Source organism: Diorhabda carinulata, chromosome 4 (assembly GCF_026250575.1).
Source record: "Diorhabda carinulata isolate Delta chromosome 4, icDioCari1.1, whole genome shotgun sequence".
NCBI classification, from domain to species: Eukaryota; Metazoa; Arthropoda; class Insecta; order Coleoptera; family Chrysomelidae; genus Diorhabda; species Diorhabda carinulata.
Window position 1 is genome coordinate 28,890,226 of NC_079463.1, and position 21,295 is coordinate 28,911,520.

At 35.2% G+C, this 21,295-nt stretch overlaps 1 protein-coding gene across 4 annotated transcripts in view; it reads left to right on the plus strand.

The window, feature by feature from the left end:
• Positions 1-21,295, plus strand: part of LOC130893334 (atos homolog protein A) — a 66,473-nt gene that overhangs the window by 22,803 nt on the left and 22,375 nt on the right. For 2 of the 4 annotated variants that reach the window (XM_057799345.1, XM_057799347.1), the window contains exons 2-3: positions 802-897; positions 20,181-20,378. In XM_057799345.1, coding sequence (XP_057655328.1) covers positions 20,181-20,378 — 198 coding nt within the window. In that variant the 5' untranslated portion in view covers positions 802-897. Of the gene's footprint in view, positions 1-801; positions 898-8,474; positions 8,698-20,180; positions 20,379-21,295 lie in introns of those variants that run through there. The other 2 variants (XM_057799346.1, XM_057799348.1) reach the window with 1 other exon arrangement.

Consider the following 21,295-nt stretch of genomic DNA (forward strand, 5'->3'; position numbering starts at 1 on the left):
CTGTTTCGCTGGTTTTCCGACGTCAATCGTCGTCGTACTTCGTTACAGGATTAATTTTGTGCAGGTCGTCCAAAATCGGCAGTTGTGCGAGAAAACATTTATACTGTGCATAAACTGATATTGCAAGATCGTCATGTCACATACCGTGAGATTGAGGCACGAAACGAAACACAAATGGCCACCGGTTTTTCGGTATAACGACATGTTGCCACAGTTCCGTTAGAACAACGAAAAAAGGTCAATTCTAAATGGTGTACCTATCAGCATTGGTTTACCAGAAGTGATCGAAAAACTAGGGAAACCAATCGCAGATGACGAATAATTCCCCACCTCGACAATGCTAGCTCTTACAGATCAGTTCGAACAAAAACGTTTTTGAACAGTCAAAACATCTAATTGATGGGTTATCCGCCGTGCAGTCCTTGTTTAGCACCTTCTTATGCAGATCAAAAACGAATTGCGAGGTCAACGTTTTTCTACACCTAAAGAAGCGGTTGATGCGTTCAGAACCTCAATCGGAATGAAAAAAAATCTTAATGGAGAATATTCTTAAAAACAATGAATCTATATCTAATCATAAATATTTGCTTCTATTTATCTGTCTCAAAACTTGAATCGCAAGTTATTTATTGTATTAGATAGTATTTTATATACGTAAGAACTTTGTTTTTAATATAGTCCATTCTTTCAGCGATCGAAACAAATTACCTGACTGAAAGCAAAAACAATAAGACGCACCTTTCTAAAATAAATTAAAAACTTATTGTTCACATCGATTATTTTCTATATTTTTATTTCCAGATTCAGACATCTCGAGGAGTCGGAAAATGGAGCAGAAAAGTTGAAGTTTCTTCTTTGGTATGCAGCTTTTATTTACACCTGTACTGAAAATTGAAGGTAATTATTTTTTTATTAGTCGCATGAACTTAACAATTAGATTTGTTGATTTTATTTGGTCCCAAAGAAAAAATGTAGGTAAGAGATAAAGGGATTGAAAGTTATAAAGTCCTACGCCTTAATATAAACATGTATGTAGTATGTATGTATCTAGAATGTGGGATCTTCGTCTTCTATTTTAAGCGCTCCCAGGTGTATAGCTCTGGAGTTTCGTTCTCTGTCCAACAAAATCTGCAAGCTGCAGGTCTGGCATCTTCAGGTGTGTGTTGAGGCGACAGTGCCCCGATAGAACACCAGTTACTAATGTGGGATCTTCGTCTTCTGTTTTAAGCGCTCCCAGGTGTATAGCTCTGGAGTTTCGTTCTCTGTCCAACAAAATCTGCAAGCTGCAGGTCTGGCATCTTCAGGTGTGTGTTGAGGCGACAGTGCCCCGATAGAACACCAGTTACTAATGTGGGATCTTCGTCTTCTGTTTTAAGCGCTCCCAGGTGTATAGCTCTGGAGTTTCGTTCTCTGTCCAACAAAATCTGCAAGCTGCAGGTCTGGCATCTTCAGGTGTGTGTTGAGGCGACAGTGCCCCGATAGAACACCAGTTACTAATGTGGGATCTTCGTCTTCTGTTTTAAGCGCTCCCAGGTGTACAGCTCTGGAGTTTCGTTCTCTGTCCAACAAAATCTGCAAGCTGCAGGTCTGGCATCTTCAGGTGTGTGTTGAGGCGACAGTGCCCCCATAGAACACCAGTTACTAATGTGGGATCTTCGTCTTCTGTTTTAAGCGCTCCCAGGTGTACATCTCTGGAGTTTCGTTCTCTGTCCAACAAAATCTGCAAGCTGCAGGTCTGGCATCTTCAGGTGTGTGTTGAGGCGACAGTGCCCCCATAGAACACCAGTTACTAATGTGGGATCTTCGTCTTCTGTTTTAAGCGCTCCCAGGTGTACAGCTCTGGAGTTTCGTTCTCTGTCCAACAAAATCTGCAAGCTGCAGGTCTGGCATCTTCAGGTGTGTGTTGAGGCGACAGTGCCCCCATAGAACACCAGTTACTAATGTGGGATCTTCGTCTTCTGTTTTAAGCGCTCCCAGGTGTACAGCTCTGGAGTTTCGTTCTCTGTCCAACAAAATCTGCAAGCTGCAGGTCTGGCATCTTCAGGTGTGTGTTGAGGCGACAGTGGTCCGATAGAACACCAGTTACTAATGTGGGATCTTCGTCTTCTGTTTTAAGCGCTCCCAGGTGTATAGCTCTGGAGTTTCGTTCTCTGTCCAACAAAATCTGCAAGCTGCAGGTCTGGCATCTTCAGGTGTGTGTTGAGGCGACAGTGCCCCCATAGAACACCAGTTACTAATGTGGGATCTTCGTCTTCTGTTTTAAGCGCTCCCAGGTGTACAGCTCTGGAGTTTCGTTCTCTGTCCAACAAAATCTGCAAGCTGCAGGTCTGGCATCTTCAGGTGTGTGTTGAGGCGACAGTGCCCCGATAGAACACCAGTTACTAATGTGGGATCTTCGTCTTCTGTTTTAAGCGCTCCCAGGTGTACATCTCTGGAGTTTCGTTCTCTGTCCAACAAAATCTGCAAGCTGCAGGTCTAGCATCTTCAGGTGTGTGTTGAGGCGACAGTGCCCCGATAGAACACCAGTTACTAATATGGGATCTTCGTCTTCTGTTTTAAGCGCTCCCAGGTGTACAGCTCTGGAGTTTCGTTCTCTGTCCAACAAAATCTGCAAGCTGCAGGTCTAGCATCTTCAGGTGTGTGTTGAGGCGACAGTGCCCCGATAGAACACCTGTTAATATTCGTAGATTGTTCTTACTTAGGTTGATACATTCAACAGATCTTCTCTGGTCATAGTTTCTCAGAATAGTCTTTGCCTTTTCACCCTCTGTAGGTTGTCCCACTAATTGTTTTTACTCCTATCTTTCTTTCCAGTGCTTTTGTATATGTGATACCACAGAAGAATTCGGGTCCCATGAAGGTCTTGTCTGTCCCCGCTTATCAGCTATTCCATTTTCCTTCACTCCAGTGTGTCCCGGAATCTATTTTAGTGTAATTTCATTTTTCTTGTCTAGCTCGTTTGATTTTTCTAGGCAATCCCAAACGAGTTTGGATTTTATGTTATTGGAGTTTAGAGCTTTAATGACTATCGGACAGGATTATGAGTCCTATAGTACTATCTAATAATATGAAGAGAGTACAATTGTTTTACTTTCTTCTAATAATTTTCTCTCTGATTATTGGTGACGCAATACGTTTTCATAATACATGGAGTCCGGTAAGGTAATATAGGAGCAAACAAAAGTTTACAGCAGCCGTGGCAGTAAGGAATATTCGTGAAATTGAAAAGAAAGATACAGTTAATAAGTAAACGCCGCACCCTTGGTTTAACATTTTTAATAGCGGAGATTTGACGCTTGAAGATCGTTCGCACTCAGGTCACCCACTTTCTTGTGATATTGAAGTTACAAGGGAAGCAGTAGAAAACTAACCTAGTACCAGCACAAGCCGATTATCGGACTCCCTTGTATCTTCTAAAAGATGTATGTAAACAGCTCCTTACCTTATCGAAAGCTGATTGTTTGAGGCCTAATTTTACAAGTAAAGATCTGGGGGGAGTTCAAACTTGAAAAGCGTCAACAAAAACTATTTCATGAGAGAAATGAAACTAGTTTATTGATGAAGAAGGCCGACTACAACTTCATTATGTTACTGGTTTTCCACTATAAAATTGTACAAACCATCGACGCGGCCTCTAAAGCACTTCAATCTTTCAAATGCCTCAAAACGCTTGCAACACTCCCTGAAAAATACTGAGTGGAAAGTGAATCTTCATTTCGATGAATTTGGTGAGGATGAACGTCTCCAAGATCCAGAAAGCTTGTTTGAAACGAGCCTATTTTATCTTGAATTGGAAATCATCATTTACCAACTGATATCGCGTTTCCTTTGAATCAATGAAATTGTTTCTAACTTTCAAACTTTGCTTTAAACGTTACCAGCAATCTGGGGGTAGTTTAAACTTGGTGTAGGATGAAACAAAGGATCCGAACCTAACTTTTTCGTATTATTCATATTTTTACAATATTATAAAAGATTTTGGTAGAATGATTGAAGATTCGCAGTTTATATTTGATGCAATCGACGACGAAGATGAAGAAATTGTCAATATTGTCGACGTGACAAGTAAACAAAAAGTTATTCGTTCTGGATTGAATCTTCAAATTGTCCCACATTTTTTAATTTTTTTCTGGTTCTATAGAAAATAGGAGCGTTTTTGTTATTTTCATCATTAAATCCCCTTGCCAACTCCTCCCAATTTTTATCCTTTTCCTTCCAAGTACCGTATCACTTTATGTCTTTATGGATTCGATTGTATCTTTGTATTTCTTCACAAGGTTAACCAAAAGTGCTACTCAATAGAAATTGCAAGATTTTTTTGTTTGTCGTTTTTGTTTATATAATTTAAACAATTCAACAACAACAAATATCGGTTATATTTGTGACAACTGGCAGAAAAATGCCTGTTCAACTATTATGTAGTTTTTTTTTCACTACATCATACATAAATAAAAATACTCTTTTTGTCCTTGCCCTGCACCCGATCGTCCTTTCGTCCTGCTTTCCACATCTGGTAACAGCCTCGACACTACACGTGCAAAGCTTTAACCTTGATTTAACGAAACTCTGCAACGTTGCCAAATGTTTTTCACAATCGCTTTGTGTGTTTCTGTTAACTTCCTAGTTAATGTCAATTTTAACCTTTCGCTTTTGTTTTAATCAGGTCTATTGTAAACACGTTTTATATAATAATCTGTTGAGTTTACACTGAAATGTAATAAACCGTTGTTTAACAATATACTGACTTTTGATTGTATTCAATAAAAATAATTATTTGTTGGTAGGAATTTTTAAAAATAATAACATTTTATAACTTCTAGTTGTAAATATTTTCGACATTTTATGACATATTAAAATATTTTCAGCGTTTACTTGGATTGTACTCAATAATCCTCAGCGGCGTTGGCTGTAAAGGAAAAAAATAATTGAACTGAATATTTTCATTAATAATTCAATTGAAACTAGAACAGGACCTCTTTAATCCGAACTCCTTCTAATCCGAAAGCCCCACCGCTCGCTTTTTCACTTGTTGCCATGCCAGTTACTTACCGAATGTCGAATAGGTATCATACGCAATTGTTATTTGTGTGTTTACAACATGGCTTCGACGTCAAAGAAAAGGAAACACGTTACCCTGCCTGTCTTATGTTGTGAGAACTGAAAAGGTCCAGGTGCTCGAAAGACTTTAAAAACGCCCGAAATTTGAACAACTCGAAGAGTTTTATGCCAGTAAAGTTTGGTTGGAGAAAACGTTGACACCTAACTTAGAAGTTAGAGCCCCAGGTTCTAAAATTTTAAAAGAAAGAATTTCATGCCCTGCGTGAATGCTGCTGGGATGCAGAAAGTGCCTTTGTTGGTCATAGGCAAAGCAACGTGCATTTGTACGAAAACTACCAGTACATAACTTGGGGAAAATAAATGCATTGGTCACGACCCATTCAGCCGATGGACCAAAACGTTATTCAAAACATAAAGGTGAATTACGAGATAAAACTTTTGCTTCAAGTTTTTGCACAACAGGAATTAGAGTCTGAATGTACTACATCCGATGTGCTTAAGAAGACCACTATGAAAAAAGCTGGTTTTTCATTGGCTCCAGTTGAATGCGAACCTATAAAAAAATATTGGACTCCAAAAATATACATACGATTACTTTGAACTCGAAGATGAGATTCCTTTAGTATTTTTAGTCAATAGAGTCTTTTCTGCGACTGAAATCGATGAAACTGAACATCTTACTCATGATGAAATAATAAGACAAGTAACCCAAAAATGAGAAGGCGAAAGTGAAGAAACGTCTCATATTGAACTAGTGGTAAGCGTTTCAATTTCAAGCGCGGTGTATGCTTTAAATACATATCTTCACCAGAAAAAATGCTAAATTAAGAGAGAAAGCTTTTTATTAGTCACTAAATATCTCCCGACAAACTAAAATATTGGTTTTCTTTGAAAAAGTTGTAGAAATGTAAAGTTTACAGATATATATTTACTAGCAAACCCGGCCACGCGTTGCTGTGGCTGAGTGATTTAAAAAGGATACAAACGACAAAATTTTACAGTTCTCTGTAAAGAAATTCGCTTAAGGCGCCATCTGTTCCAGGCTTATGGAAACTACGATTAATAACAACAATCAACGTTGATGATCAGTTTATTTTTAATTATTGAGAACATTAATTTAAATAATAACTATCCTATCATTTAAGTTGGACCAAATTACATATATATGCCAACATTCATGAATAACAGTAGACACGTTTTTGAGTTCTTTCGGAACATACACACGGACACTGAATTTTTATATATTAAGATAATTTCACTATACTATTATTTTTATTTCATAATTTATACCCTATAGATATTCTGTGCTATAATCTGAACGCTCCACGAGTACGAACGGAGTTCAGATTAAAGAGGTCCTGCCACACAAGTTGCGAAAAATTGTAATAAATTTTATTTCCCTCCTTTTGCTTTCATTATTTCGGTTCACAATTTTGGCATTCCCGGTAATAATTTCGACAAATAATCGTCGCCTATTTGATTCCATTCATGTTTCAGTATATTCCAAAAATGTGAAGTGGATGTGGGACACTAAAAATTGTTTTTTTCTATTCTATTTCAATGAATGATGTCTTTTTATGAAGAACCTTATTGTAATTTATTAGTTGGATCAAACTACAAGAACAGCTGTACAAGAAAAAGTTTTTGTGGGAATGTGTCGAATAAAACACCAAAGTGTACCTATTTTCGTGTCGAGCTTTCGAATACTACATTTCATCATTAGAGACTGACATTATGGTCAAGTACAATATAAAAATATGTGTAAAAGTATAACAATATTTAAAATCACATACATCAATTAATTGAGTATTCGAAAGCTCGAAATATTAAACAGACACATCGGTAACCCCACACCAGATCGAGGTTTTAATACGTGTTGTAAATTCTTTCGGGACTTCCAATCCTATTGACATTATTTTTCGAATATCTTTTAGAAACTATACCACATACACAGCATCGCTCTTTGGGCCGCCGATCCTACATTTTCTTTTAATATTTTTTATAGCCTTCTTATTAGTTTAGTTTAAAACACCTGGTCAACCTTTTTTGCTTCTATCCTAATATGTCAAGAGAAATCACAATATCTACAATATATGAAACAACGCCCTCTAGCGTTCTCGTTGGTAATTCAATTTATTAGAATTTATATATTTTGTGTTGTCGGACAAAATATCTTTCATACAACATCAACTTTATAAAAATCGGTCAACCCGAACCGGAATTATAAGTATTTTTTTAATAACAAGGTTCCCACTCTCCCCTACCTCTTATTTGTAGAGATAGACAAACTTGTGCAATGAAAAATGCGCAGAATTTGTAGAAAAACTCGATTATCGTGTATAAAGTCCCACTTAATTGGATAATTTTTAAAAAATTTTGCTTTTTCAATTTCATATTTGATTCTAAGGGTTACTTGTTGAAATTTTTTTTCCACGAGTCTAATATAATCCGACCCTGGATTATGGCCAACGACCTTTTTTAGTTGCTCACCCCGTACGTTCATCAAAAGAAATTGGCGATTATCTAAAAGAAGTGACCATCTTAAAAGTAAACGTAGGTACGCAAACTAATAAAATCGTGACAAACCCTCTCAAGTTATACAGTTGGTCAGACAAGTAAAAATATATAAAGATGCAAGATGAACATTATTTCTATAAGCGAACAGTTTAAATCGTGTTTCGCTCTTTTGGACGAATCTGCAATCTCGAAATCCATTTATGATTTGAATTTTGAAACACTTGAATCCCTCAAATCATTTTCAAACTAAAAACACATGTTTTGTTTCTTTGTTAAGTCGGAAACTTAACAGGCAGCCCTCGTATAGCCGCGCTCTGTAAATTGTGCCATAAGATTTTAATTTATTTAAATCACAGATGTTTCTTAGTAGCAAAAAATTATATTTTTTGTTAATCCAGGCTTCATTTTCATCTGTTTTTCTGGAAAATCAATTAAAATTAATATAAAAAAAGACATGTTTTGAAACGTTTCCTATAATAAAATGAAATCGACGGGATTAAATTTTAAAAACATTTTACCCACAGTGTATATAAAAAATAATTTAATAAACATTTGAAAATTTCCTGCTACTTAATCATCTTTCAATTCCTTTACCTACTGCGTAAATAATGAAACAATAATTTTTACATTCACTTGAATGTTCCCTATTGTTTAAAAATATTTTTATGAATCAATCACGTGAGTCATAAAATTTCTAACGATAACATTTTAATAAGCTACATTTGTGTCGAGAAAAATCTCTTTATTGTTTTTAGTACAATCACAAAATAACTTATTTTCGCGTCAAAAAGTTTCCACTATACTTAATTATACCAAACTTTCCTATTTCGTTGTAAAATTACCTATTGATTTGTATAAATTATCGATTTGACAACTACGCTCTCCGATCATCAGCTGTACCTTTTCTGGTAGTGATCAGCTGTGAATATGGCAACGGGCACGTCTTTTCAACCAATGATGAGCTCGGATGGTATTGACGTCAAGGTTTTGAATACAGTAGTAGGGATAACGATCAGCTGTTTAGTTGTTTCCACTGCATGTATACAACAATAAGTACGACGAGGTGGGCGCGTGTTTTGTTATGATGAATATGTAACTGAATCGAAGCTTTGAATTGTAACGGTAAGTAGACAAAGAAATTGGGTTAACTATTGATCGTTGCTTAATTTGTTTTCGGATTAAATTCTTTGTTAGTTTTTAATCGAATGTAAAATAGATAATTTAAAACTGTTGTAGTCAGGGTAATTCCAATTATGTAGTTTTTTCGCTAACAATGAGTTATGAATATATATATTTTTTACTAATTTTTTCTTTGTTACAATAATAGAAAAACCAAGTAAATGGGCTTTTTGTATACTATAGAAATATAATGTGACTGAAATTTTAAGATTAACACAAATGTGCTTTAAAATGTTGAGTAGATGGACGCGTAATCAAACAATGGTTGTTAAATTGTCATTAATTTCTAAATATTTATTTTAATGGTATTTTGTGGATTGTTATTTTATAATATGGTTCGTTTTTATATACCAATAAAATTGTTGTTTATCAACCTAAAAACGAGCTTTTAGATTAAGCCCTAGAAGAGTATTTTCAGTTGTTTTATTTGTAGGAGATATAAACATTTAAAAAAAGGAGCAAAACAGGAAGAATATCTGTGGAATTCCTTTCTCGAGAGTTGAAAGTTTTGTTTTCTGGGAAAGGGAAAATATCTAACGAGTAAAAAATCTCACTAAAATAGATTTATTCCTGTTATTCAAGCATTGGAACGGTGCCATTTAATCTTCCAACCATTTCTATTAGAAGGAGAGTCAATAACAATGTAGGTATACGAGGATGGTCCCAGAAGTACCTGGCCCAACAAAGAAAACATTTTGGAAAAAAATATATATCCATTTTCCAACGTAATATCCTTTTAACTCCATACACTTTTCCCAGCGATGTTCAATAAGTTTTATTATAAGAATCGTCAAGCTTCTTAAAATAGCCATTAACTACGATATCATCTCTTCATTATTGGAAAATCTCTGACCACAGAGCCATTTTGTCAATTTAGAGAACAGAAAATAATCCGATGGGGGTGAATCTGGCGAATAGGGTACATGAGGTAGCAATTCAAACTTTAATTTATTGATTCTGTACGTTGCAATAACGGACCTGTTAGCTGGTGTATTGTATTGATGAAATAACACTTTCTTCTTAGCCAAATGCGGCCGTTTTTGCTTGATTCCTTTGCTCAAACGTTGCAATAGGTTCGCATAATACTCGCCGTCGATAGTTTTTACTATTTCAAGATAAACAATGGAAATTATTCCACGCGCATCCCAAAAAACCGACGCCTCTAGATGAAACGGTCTTTGCCTTCTTTGGAGCCGGTTCTCCCTTTTCAGTTCTTTGCTTTGATTGTTCTTTTGGTTCGGATGTGAAGTGATGGACCTACGTTTCATCCATGGTTATGAACCGGCGCAAAAATTCGGCTTTATTTCTATGAAACATTGCCGAACAATCGATGGAAACGTCTTCACGACGCTGTTTTTGTTCCATTGTGATCAAACGCGGCACCCATCTTGCACAAAGCTTTTTGAAATGCCTACTATGTCTACTAGCTCGAGGACTTTCGATCGAAGATCATCCAGTACCGCTTTATGTATTTTCTTCAACATTTCTCTAGTCGCCACCTCACTTGGTCGACCACTACGAAGCTGGTCTTCGCAGGTCGAATAGCCTTGTTCAAACTCTGCTTCCCAATATTTCACTGTTGATAACGAAGGAGCAGTCTCACCTAGAGTAGAATCTAGTTCAGTTTTTATATTGGTTGGGCTAAGGCCTTTCAAATAAACGTTTTGTATCACATAACATTCTGGGACCATCCTTGTGTCGGTGTAGGCAAGCGCTAATTAATCAATAAGTTTAAAATGCTATTCTTAATTTAACCACTCACCTCGTATTTGTTGATCTCGAAAAGACCTACGACACGGTGCCGTTGAAAACGCTTTTTGAAATATTGACGAAATTTGACCTCGGCAATATTTATGTTCGAGCTATACAGAAAATCAATAGGTGTAGTCCAGTTGGGAAATACCCTCTCAAAACCATTTTCGCATTCGAAAGGTTTGAGACAAGGGTTTAGTTTATCACCAACATTATTTAAAATAAACATTCATGAAACTCTGAGTAGTTGGAGAAATAATATTGCGAGAATGGGAATCAAGAACTACAAAGAAAAGAGATGGTATGCGGAAGTACTAGGAGATCTAATAGAAAGAGAAATTGAGGGCTGGAAAGAAAAGACAAGAAGTAGAAAAGAGTGGAAGGAAATTATTACCCTGCTATGGGCCCAGATGGCCTGTCATTAGCACGATAGGTATAATAATTATCCTTAAGAAATTTCGTCACTGTTATTGTTGAGATTTGTAACCTTAAATCCCCGACAGGGGAAGCGTTATTAGACCTCAGTTAAAGTATATGAAAACTGGTAGTTAGATGGAGTTGAACAATTAATATTAAATTGGAAGCCACCAGTTATTTAACGACGACGTTAAAAGTGAATGAAAAAGGTGGAATTGAATTAAAATACAAATTAAACAATTAAAAAAATTAATATTTATTGCTAAGAACAATAAAAAAGTTTCAGCAAGAAATAAATTTATTGAAAAAATAGAAAATTCGCATTAACTGCGTTTTCAAAAGAGCACAACGAACAAAAGCAGTTATAAATTAAAAACAACTTAGACTTATTTATATATTAAAGATAAGACTGGGGCTTATCTATGGAAATCCGGGATGGTTGCAGTTCTCAACTGGATTTCCAGATGTTAGAGTTGAGAATGAGTTTGTAGTCTGGTGGTTCTAACCTTGTTGTGGAAACTAATCAACCGGGCAGCTGTAGAACTGCGGGAAAAAAATATAATGAGGAAGGAAACGGGAACACAAATTACGGAATGAGTAGAAAGAACAGATTTGAAGAAACTAAATATAATAAAACTGAATTTATAACCAAACAGGAATCTGTTCGATTCTATTCGTTCTGTTTCCCAAATGAATCGAAAATACGAGTTCAAATGAAAACTATCATAGAAAATTTGCTTAAAACAAAAGGAAATCCAGAAAGACAACTGAAATTTTTGTGAGTACAATTACAAAAATTAAAGAAAAACTTACCTGCTAATATAAAGAATAAAATCACCACAGATTTATTAAAATTTACTTTTACTTGAAATGTAGCTAGGTAGAGGAATAATTCCAATCTTAGGCGCCAGAAACTGGGAAAGCGGCTTGAAATCGGACTCAGCGAATTTGCAGCGTATCGCGATGATTTTTTTTTGATTTGGGGTAGAAAAAAAGGTAATTATACACTTTCGCGGTCACCTGGTTTTTTGGCTTTAGAAAATTGAAAAATGGATGGATTTTAATGATCTTGGTCTCAAAATGTTCCATTTTACGGCGGATTTATAAAAAAAAAATACGAAAATTAAAAAAAATACCCACCCCTCAATAGTTAACTCCCCGAGACAGAATTTAAAATATTTTTTTTTATATTCAAAGTCTTCAATTACAACTTTGAAGTTGAAATTCGGATTACAAATATATCATTATACATATAATCTAAGCCCATTTTTGACTTCAATTTTGTTGTTTCGTCCGCTTTAACAAAGTTGAGATTAAAAATGGATCTTATAAAATTTATTTTGAACCTCAAAAGTGTATCAATGCCATACAAACAATGTTATAATAATTTATGATGACATTGATGACCAAAATAAGATTTTTAGATCAGTTTAAGACATCAAAATCTTCAATGAGATTGATGATGGAATTAAATAATAGGCGTCAATTGGAACATCAAAGGAATTGAAGATTTTGAAGTTGAAACTGAACTTGATAACGAGAAAAAATTTTCGTAACGGATTATTTAATGTTCAAAACTATTAAAAACCGCAAATTCAGCCACTACCCCCGTGTTTTTCATAAATTCGTTGTAAACTGGAACATTTTGAGACCAAAATTATAAAATTTATCTATTTTTCGATTTTTAATGGTCCAAAAACTATTAACATTTAAGAATATAGTACGAAACTATTCACGAATATTGATTGTTTTTCATCGATTTCATTTTAAGCTATAAAAACTGAAAAAATCATTATTATTGAATTTTTTTTTTAAATTATTTATTAATTTATGTAGAATACAAAAAAAAATATAAGAACTTTATCTGATAATGAGATAATTTTTTGTAAAGGATTATTTTGCAAAACCGTTTTTTTTTACGATTTAAAACAGTAAAACTATGAGAAATTTTCATTCCAGCTATTTCTACTAATTTTTGTTATAAATCCGCCGTAAAATGGAACATTTTGAGACCAAGATCATTAAAATCCATCCATTTTTCAATTTTCTAGAGCCAAAAAAACAGGTGACCGTGAAAGTGTATAATTACCGAAAAAAACGATATTTCTAGTGGTGTCAATGAAAAAGCTCTGGACTATAACGACTTTGAATGCTATCGATTTTAAATTTACGTCGACGTTATTTAATTTTTTTCCGACCAGATACATTTCTGGCACTATTTTGCCATTCTTAGTTGGGTTCCCTAGAAGCACAAAAAAAATTTTTCACGCATGTACCATGTCGTTTTTTTGACTAATTTTCCCGAACTTTGAATCGCTTCTGGCGAGGGTTTTCCGATCGATCCCGTTTCTGGCATTGATGCATCGCTTTTAGTTAAGGTCCCCAAATTAATGTGAAAAAAATTTTACGCGTGTACCTTGTCGGTTTATACCTAGGGATTTTCCGAATCTTTGAGTCGCGTCTGGCGAGGGTTTCCCAACCTTTTTTCACGCGTGTACCTCATCAGTTTTTCCGACACATTTTTCGTCGTGGATAACTGGCTGTAATTATCTTTTGCGGCCTGAACGAACAGCCAGAAATGCCATTCGGGGATGTACTAAGTATTTTCTTACAGTTCACGAACTCAAACGCCGTGTACCAAATCGATGCTGTTTTTTGTAGCCTAGCTCCCCGTCTATCTGGGTCACAATAGGTGAACAATGAAATATTCAACATATTTAAGCCGATTGGCACGTCACAGGTTTAATCTGAATTCACCTACCACTATACCTATCATAGGTTCCTTCTCCATAAATTCCTGTTCAAACTGCTTCACTGAAATTGTTGAAAGAAAGCATCTATGAGTTGTATTGCGTCGTTTGTTTCTAACTTCAACTTTTGTCGTAAACTTTTCATGCCACCCTCGTATTCTCGTATTTCTCTCTAACTATTTCAACGATACGTCAGATATTTTTAAAATAATGGACAAAGACTTTCATGGAAAGTAATATTTTTGATTTTGATTTTATTACCACAAAATCGACATACTGTTCAGACTTGACATTTTCGTAATAACTTTTCTACGCTCTTTCGAATGGTGTGTTGCTTATTTCCCTAATCTAAATCTAAACAACAGGTAAACGTCTGTATACCAGCGAGCTGATGCTCTGTCACGTCAAAAATAGAAAGTTGTAGTTCTGTACTAAATATAATATGGTTGATGTTAACAAAAAGTTTTTTTTCTCGAACCAGTAGAAGCTTTAATCAGTTTGCCAAGATAATCCGTCGTTTTTATTTAGTTAGTTACTACGTAAACCAAGTTTTTTTATACATCGAAAGTTATGATAAAGTAATGCACAAAATTTGTAAAACGTACAACGCTCATTTTTAAAAATAATGTAAAAGTACAAAAATCAAAAATTATTTATTCCTGAATAAGAAAACCTCTTATTGAATATCATGGATTTTACCTACGGAAGAAATACTAAGACAGTGTTGATACCCACCCTGACATACGCCTTGGGTAATGACAAATAAAGCCAAACAGAGATTGAATATCTGGAAGAGAAAAATATTAAAAAGAATCTTTGGAGGAAATCAGACAGAATTAGGATGGGAGAGATCAAACCCTGAAATTTATACCCTTTTCAATGAGGCACCAATCAGCGCGTTGATAAAGACAAAAATATTACAATTTCACTTAGAACGAATGGACAAAGACAGTATCTTGAAACGAGTTGCATGGAAGATATTGGAAGGCGAGAGGAAAAGAGATAGACCAAAAAAACTGTGGAGGGAAGCGGTGAAAGAAGACCTTAGAGCTGACAGAAAAAGCAAGGGACCGAAAGAAGTGGAGAGAAATTCCAAGGTTATGGACCTAAATGGTTTGCATGTAAGCCTATATATATCAAACAGTTTATTTTATTCCATGCCTTTTAATAGGTCAAAAAATAAAATGTCTAATTTGTTATTACGTAATTAATATTTTTTCGATCATCTACGGACCTATACGAATTACTTCATGTCTAATTCTAAATTAACTTGTCGTTTAACGTAGACATGAAATGTCCCCACAGAAAAAAATCAAGGGGAGTAAGATCAAGTGACCTAGGCGGCAACTACATTGATCCACGTCTTCCCATCCATCTAATTTGTTATCCAAAACCCTTCAAATTTTAAGACCATAATGTGGTGATGAACCAACTACTGGTATCAAAGTTTCCACTATTATATACAAACGGAAATGCCGCAATTAAGTTCGGAAGCACTGCCATACGAAGATGTTCCAAATATCGTCCAGCAGTTAATTTCTTATGGTATAAATAAGAGCTGGGTGTGTGTTACGTGATTTTCTCGAGTCCATTGTCGATTCATTGTGCCACTTAAACAAAACGTTAACTCGTCTAAAAATACAATTAAGAAAATTTGGATTTTCATAAAATTCCAAATATCTGTCTGCGTCTTCTCCCGAGAGCTGGTGAACAAGTTGAACTTTGTAGTGCAGTTTTTCTTTCATCAAAAAATACAAACGACTGATTTACATTTTTTTGTAAAGTAATTGCGTGAGGGTTGTCTTCTAATAACTGCAGAATATCCAACTTTCCTGGTCTTCCCATTTCATTGAATTGCAACAAATCTGCTTCTAGTAGTTGTAGGTCAAAAACACATGCTTCTCCACGACTTGAAGTGTATCTCCGTAACCTACCATCATTAAACATCTTTTCTCTCTCAATTAAAGGAACCATAACAATAAAATTGGTATGACGCTGATTGTAAGACCGACAAATAGTTATTTTGATAAAACCAGGTAACTTCAAGTTTTGATTTGTTAAATTACGTAGTTTTTTTTTTCATAGAGGTTACTGTGTTTCTTATTAATTTTCTCAGCTCTTTATTATGTGTTTTTGCAGTTAAACTGAACGTTATATGCATTTTTTGCATTAGTATTATTTATAAATAATTATGCAAATTGTAACTACACCATCAGAAGACAATAATAATATTTTTACCCTCTCTATAATGTAAACGACGCATTTGACACAGTTTTAAAGAACAGGTTGTAAGTCAACTTGAAGACGAGCTGTAAGTCAACATACCATCATTGGAGGATAATAATTTATGCCAAATAAAATGTATATCTTATTCTAACTATCACTTATCGTCTTCAGAAACTATGTTACCCTAGGTCTCTGAAGACGATAACTTGGTTATCAAAACGCGCGTCAGACAGTGTAGTGTAAACAATATATTCACTCTATGAGCGCTAGTCTTAGTGTAGAGGATTCGATAACTTCTCAGTCTACTATATATACATAAATACAAAACAAAAACGATACGAAACAAAACAATATACACAAAACTTTATACAAAATGAAAAACTAAACGTGCGCGCGCCGAATCTCTAGAAGCTGAGTAACTCCGCTGAGATCTAGGCGTTCGCTTAGCTGTCCCGAAGATCGAATGAATTTCTCCTCGATTCAAAACGTCTCGACTGGGTTCGTGTAAATGTATTGCTTTTTCCCAAAACGTGTACCAGGTATATCGGAGAGGTTTAAGGGGTTATAAAAGAAAAGATTATTGTTCTATTGAGGAAGTTGTGTACCTGTATTGTGTCGCATTCAAAAGTCATAATGTTTTTGCATAATTTTCGTTCCTCATATTCTGAATCCGATTCTGCTTCTTACTTTTTTAACTTTTACCTTCAAACGCAACAACAAAAACAGCAAGAAATGTATTACGATCTCACCCAGCGAGTAACCGATCATCGTATCAATTTGTAATTACATTATATCAGTAAACTCGTAATCATAATTAAAACGAACAAAATTTTTCCGCACTTTCACTTGATATTTGTTTGTAGATAACCTCCTTTCGCTTAAATTTTTTTTTTCGCAGATTGTAGTATAAACCATTTCTATTTTACCGAGGCAATCTAAAATGTACAGTTTGTCACTAATTTTTCGTTTAAAACTTGTATTAATTGACACAAACACTGATGCTTGTTAGTTTACCTTCTTAACTTTTTAAAACATTCTCCGTAAATTGTGGTTGTAGTGGTAGCAGAAAGTCTATGTGACAAAAATAAATAATAAAGGTTCCGAAAGTAGTAGCAGTGGCTATTTTTCTGAGCGAACGTACGGTCTCTTATACTTTGAGCAGCGATACACGATCAAATTTGTAAAAGCTTGGTAAAATGAGCAAAGAGACTCACGACATGATTGAAGAGGCCTACGGTAATGCTACCATGGCTAGATCGTTTGTTTTTGATTGGCGCAAGCTGTTCTGAGAACTTTCTGAAAGAGTGGAAGACAACGACTACTCTGGACGCCTTCCGACCAACAAAACTGATAAATTGAGTATTCCTTAAATCCAAATTTTTGAAATCGTTGCAGAAAACTTGAAGTGTGCTCGAAGTTGAAGCCGCGAGTGTTGTTAAAGAAGCAAAAGGCGAATCTGAAAACCACCTGTCAGAATCTTCTTGGCCCCGGCAGACTTTTTTTTCTATTACCGAGAATAAAATCGACGCTGAAAGGGAAGCATCACGGCTTATTAGAGGCGATCCAAAAGTACGAAAACGCTAACTCATTGGCAGCAGTGTATATATGCTATTTGGAAAAATCTTACTACTTTCAGAACAGACTATTTATTTCGAAGACTGGTGTACAGCGTCAATGAGGTGAAAACCCATGTAGTGTTCTTCGGGAAAAAAATATACAACAATTAAACCATTAACGCCTAGACAAGAGCAGACGTTCAGGACTACATCCCATACCTAGTGAATTAAACAAATGAGGCATGACGATGGGTGTGAAGATAAAGCTGAACTTTTAGACCAATCTCCACCTCATCATTTCTCAAAGCCCAGGAAAACATCACCCTAAAGAAAGCAATGAATGTCCCAGATTCGAGAATTGTACTGAAAGAATTCATGAACGACTCCGCTAGGAATAGATTCGAAGAGCTCACTTCAACCTAGAGGACTACACTATTACCGAGAAAATAGCCGAACCACCAAAAAGATAAAGACCACCTATTAAAAGCCTGCTGATTCGCAAGGAATGGCAGGATGTTGAGTAGCGAAAACTTTAGCAAGTGGATTCATTCTTTCGTTCGTAAGCACTTTCTAGAAACTGTTAATAACATACCCAAAAAGGAAGTCGATACGAAAAAATGGAGTAAAGTACATGAAACTATCCTAAAGAAATGAAAATTATAGCCGGGTACTTCCACTAAATCCATGGAAAACTGATGACCTCATCTGATAAGAAAGGCATTAGTGTTGAAGTTCTTCCTTATTTATTCTTCTATTGGTGCATTTAGGGAGAGATGAGTTGGGGCTAGTGTGCGTGCAAAAGTATGTATTACTGGGCTCATGAAGTTACCAATGTAATAGTGAGATATGTTTTTTGATATGCGAGGATATATTACTGGCTTACTATAGAACCAAACAAAATGTCAAAATATTTTATTACTGCAACGTCTATAAACCTTTAAAAAAAATGTTTCTTTTTGCTCTGCAAACCAGACACCCACAGCTTTTATTACCTCCTCGTTGGAAGAAAATTTACGTCCTCTTAAACTTTTTTTCAGTTGAGAAAAGAAATGATAGTTGGACGGAGCTGAATCTGGTGAATAAGGGGGGTGTTCTAGTAATTCCAACCCTAAAACACGAATTTTTTGCATGGCAACATGAGATTTGTGTGCAGCGGCGTTGCCCTGCAAAAACAAAACACCCTTGGATAGCTTTTGTCTTTAATTTTTTCCGTAATGTCGAATAGTGATCTCCAGTTATTGTTCTACCCTTATCCAAAAAATCAGTCATGATTACTTCATGGCAATCCCAAAAAACTAAAGCAAGAACTTTTTCAGCAGATTTTTGGATATGAAACTCCTTAGGTCTTGGAGAACCAGAATATCGCCATTCCATCGATTGTTGCTTTGTTTCTGGATCGTAGAAATGTACCCAAGTCTCATCCATAGTAAAAATTCGGTTTAAGAAGTCTACATCGTTTTCAAATCGAGCACAGATCGAACAGATGCTTCTACCTTTGCACGCTTTTGGTCAACATTCCAACATTTGGGGATCCATTTTGCATCAATTTTTATTATGTCCAAATTGACGTGAACTGTATGATGAACGCGATTGTATGAAATATTCAGTGCTTCAGATATCCGTTTAAGGGCAATTCGACGGTCTGATAAAATCATGTCATGAACTGCATCGATATTTTCAGGGTAAGATAGTTCAAATTCGGAGAATCACGACACACATTAGGTAGATAACTTTACAACTTTAAACTACTTCGTTTACTGGGCTATTAATGAATTTTATAACAAACTCCAACTAATTATTGAAAAGTAAACACTTACTGAATCCTTGGTCGCTGTTGTTAATAGCATCAAATAGACACGTGAACGGGAAGACAACGGTAAAGACAGTAAACAACTAGAGCTGGAATAAACATAAACAAAACAAAGATATGCGCGCGCAGTTATATGCAACCAGGGCCGGATTAAGCTAGGGGCTTGGGGGGGCTATAGCCCCTGGCCCCAGGTCCAAGAGGGCCCCATCATTTGGAAATCATTCTGTATTTTTTGATGTGTTGATACCACAAATCTAACGTATTGATATTATTTTGTGAATTTTTCCGGGTTTTCGAATTCCTTAAGGGGGCCCCGTCATTATTTTAGCCCCGGGCCTTATAAATCTTAATCCGGCCCTGTATGCAACTTTTACTAAACCACAGTAGGTATAGTTAACTCTTCATAGGTAAAGTTGATCTGCTTATTCTCATCCAACTTTTACTGAAACTTTTAGTAAGAGTTAACTCTTCCTAGGCAGAGTCAACTCTCCCTAACAATCTTCTTTTCCTGTAACATATATATTCGTAGCGTCACATATAGACGCCATGATATTTGCGAGCGTTTTAACTCGAATTTTAAATGTTAATTTGAAAGTAAAGAAATATATACTGATGAAGATAAAGTTTAAGAAGTATATCGTGAACATGAAGTACAGAAATGTAAAGTGTAGTTGGTCGTATAAGAACTTTTCTTTTCTAAAAATTGGCTGAAAAATCCGCATTGGTCTCGAACATTTCACTACTCTCTTTTAAAATTTTGATTTTTGACCTTTATGCCTTCACAATCTAAGAAAATATTGTCCACGACTTTGATTTTAATTGACAGGTTATCGTATTTATATTTGATTGTTCCAATTTTATAATTAAAACCTTCAAAAAACGATAATGAACCAGTTTGTTTTTAAATTGTTTTAGATGCATAGTACAAATTTCGGCTCGGAGCAAGGTAATGCAGAAGAAGGAGACATTCTGGTGTCGGTAGCTACATTAGTAACTGAAGGACGTATTCCAGGTGGAATTAATTCTAAATCTAAAAAATTTTACGAAGGGCCCCACTGTACACGAGTGAAGGGAGCCTTCAAAGAGCATAAGTGCGATTTGGCCGATTCTTTGGTAAGTCCATAATATTGGTTCAAACTTTTATGCCCCCTTTACCAAATTTATTAACGAAAAATATGGTTAATTTTTTATATTCAATGGTGTTATAAATATTTTTCAAAAAAATATGAAGTAATAAGTAGATCTTTAGAAATAAAATTCCGTTACATTTTTCTTCAAAATATATCAATTTTCAACTAATCTTATATATTAAATAAATTGACGATTTCCATTCCGAGTCCGTTCAGGCGTTCTACCCAACCGATTTGCTTCATTTTTTTTTCAATGTAAGGTATCTCAGGTTCTATTCAAGATAGAGACTTCGTTTTGGTTTAAGAACACTCGCTGAAACACCTTCTTTCTTTTAAGTTGTTGAACACTTAAATCGGTTGAGTTGGAGAGGAGCTAGGCGCGAACATTCAATGTGGAGTTATGGATTTTTGTAGGTTTTTGGCAATTTTTCTACATTCAAAGATCTATATCTATATATATGCAGAGTTCGTTCTTTTCTATTATAATGATTTCTGATACTTATTTAATGGATTCGATGCGAGCGAAGCCGCCGGTAAAAGCTAGTTATTTATATAAATCTATTAAATATTGCGATGTTCTTATTTATTTAAACGGTTTTTAATCAAAACTAGTGTGATGAATTTATACAAAATTACGTAATTCATTTGTACACTAACTATGTATACACCAACACTTACACACTAAACTATTTACTATCACTAATTTATTTAAATACGCGCCGTTTATTTTACTTGTCACAATCCCGACGTGTTCACTAACTCACTACAGCTGCTAAAACCTCGTTTTATATAGTTTTATATATCCATCACATTCTAGAATCTTCGTTTCCTGGAAATCTCTAATTGGTCGTAAATATATAAAAAGGCCTCTTTAGAAATCCTCGTTATAAATATGAACGT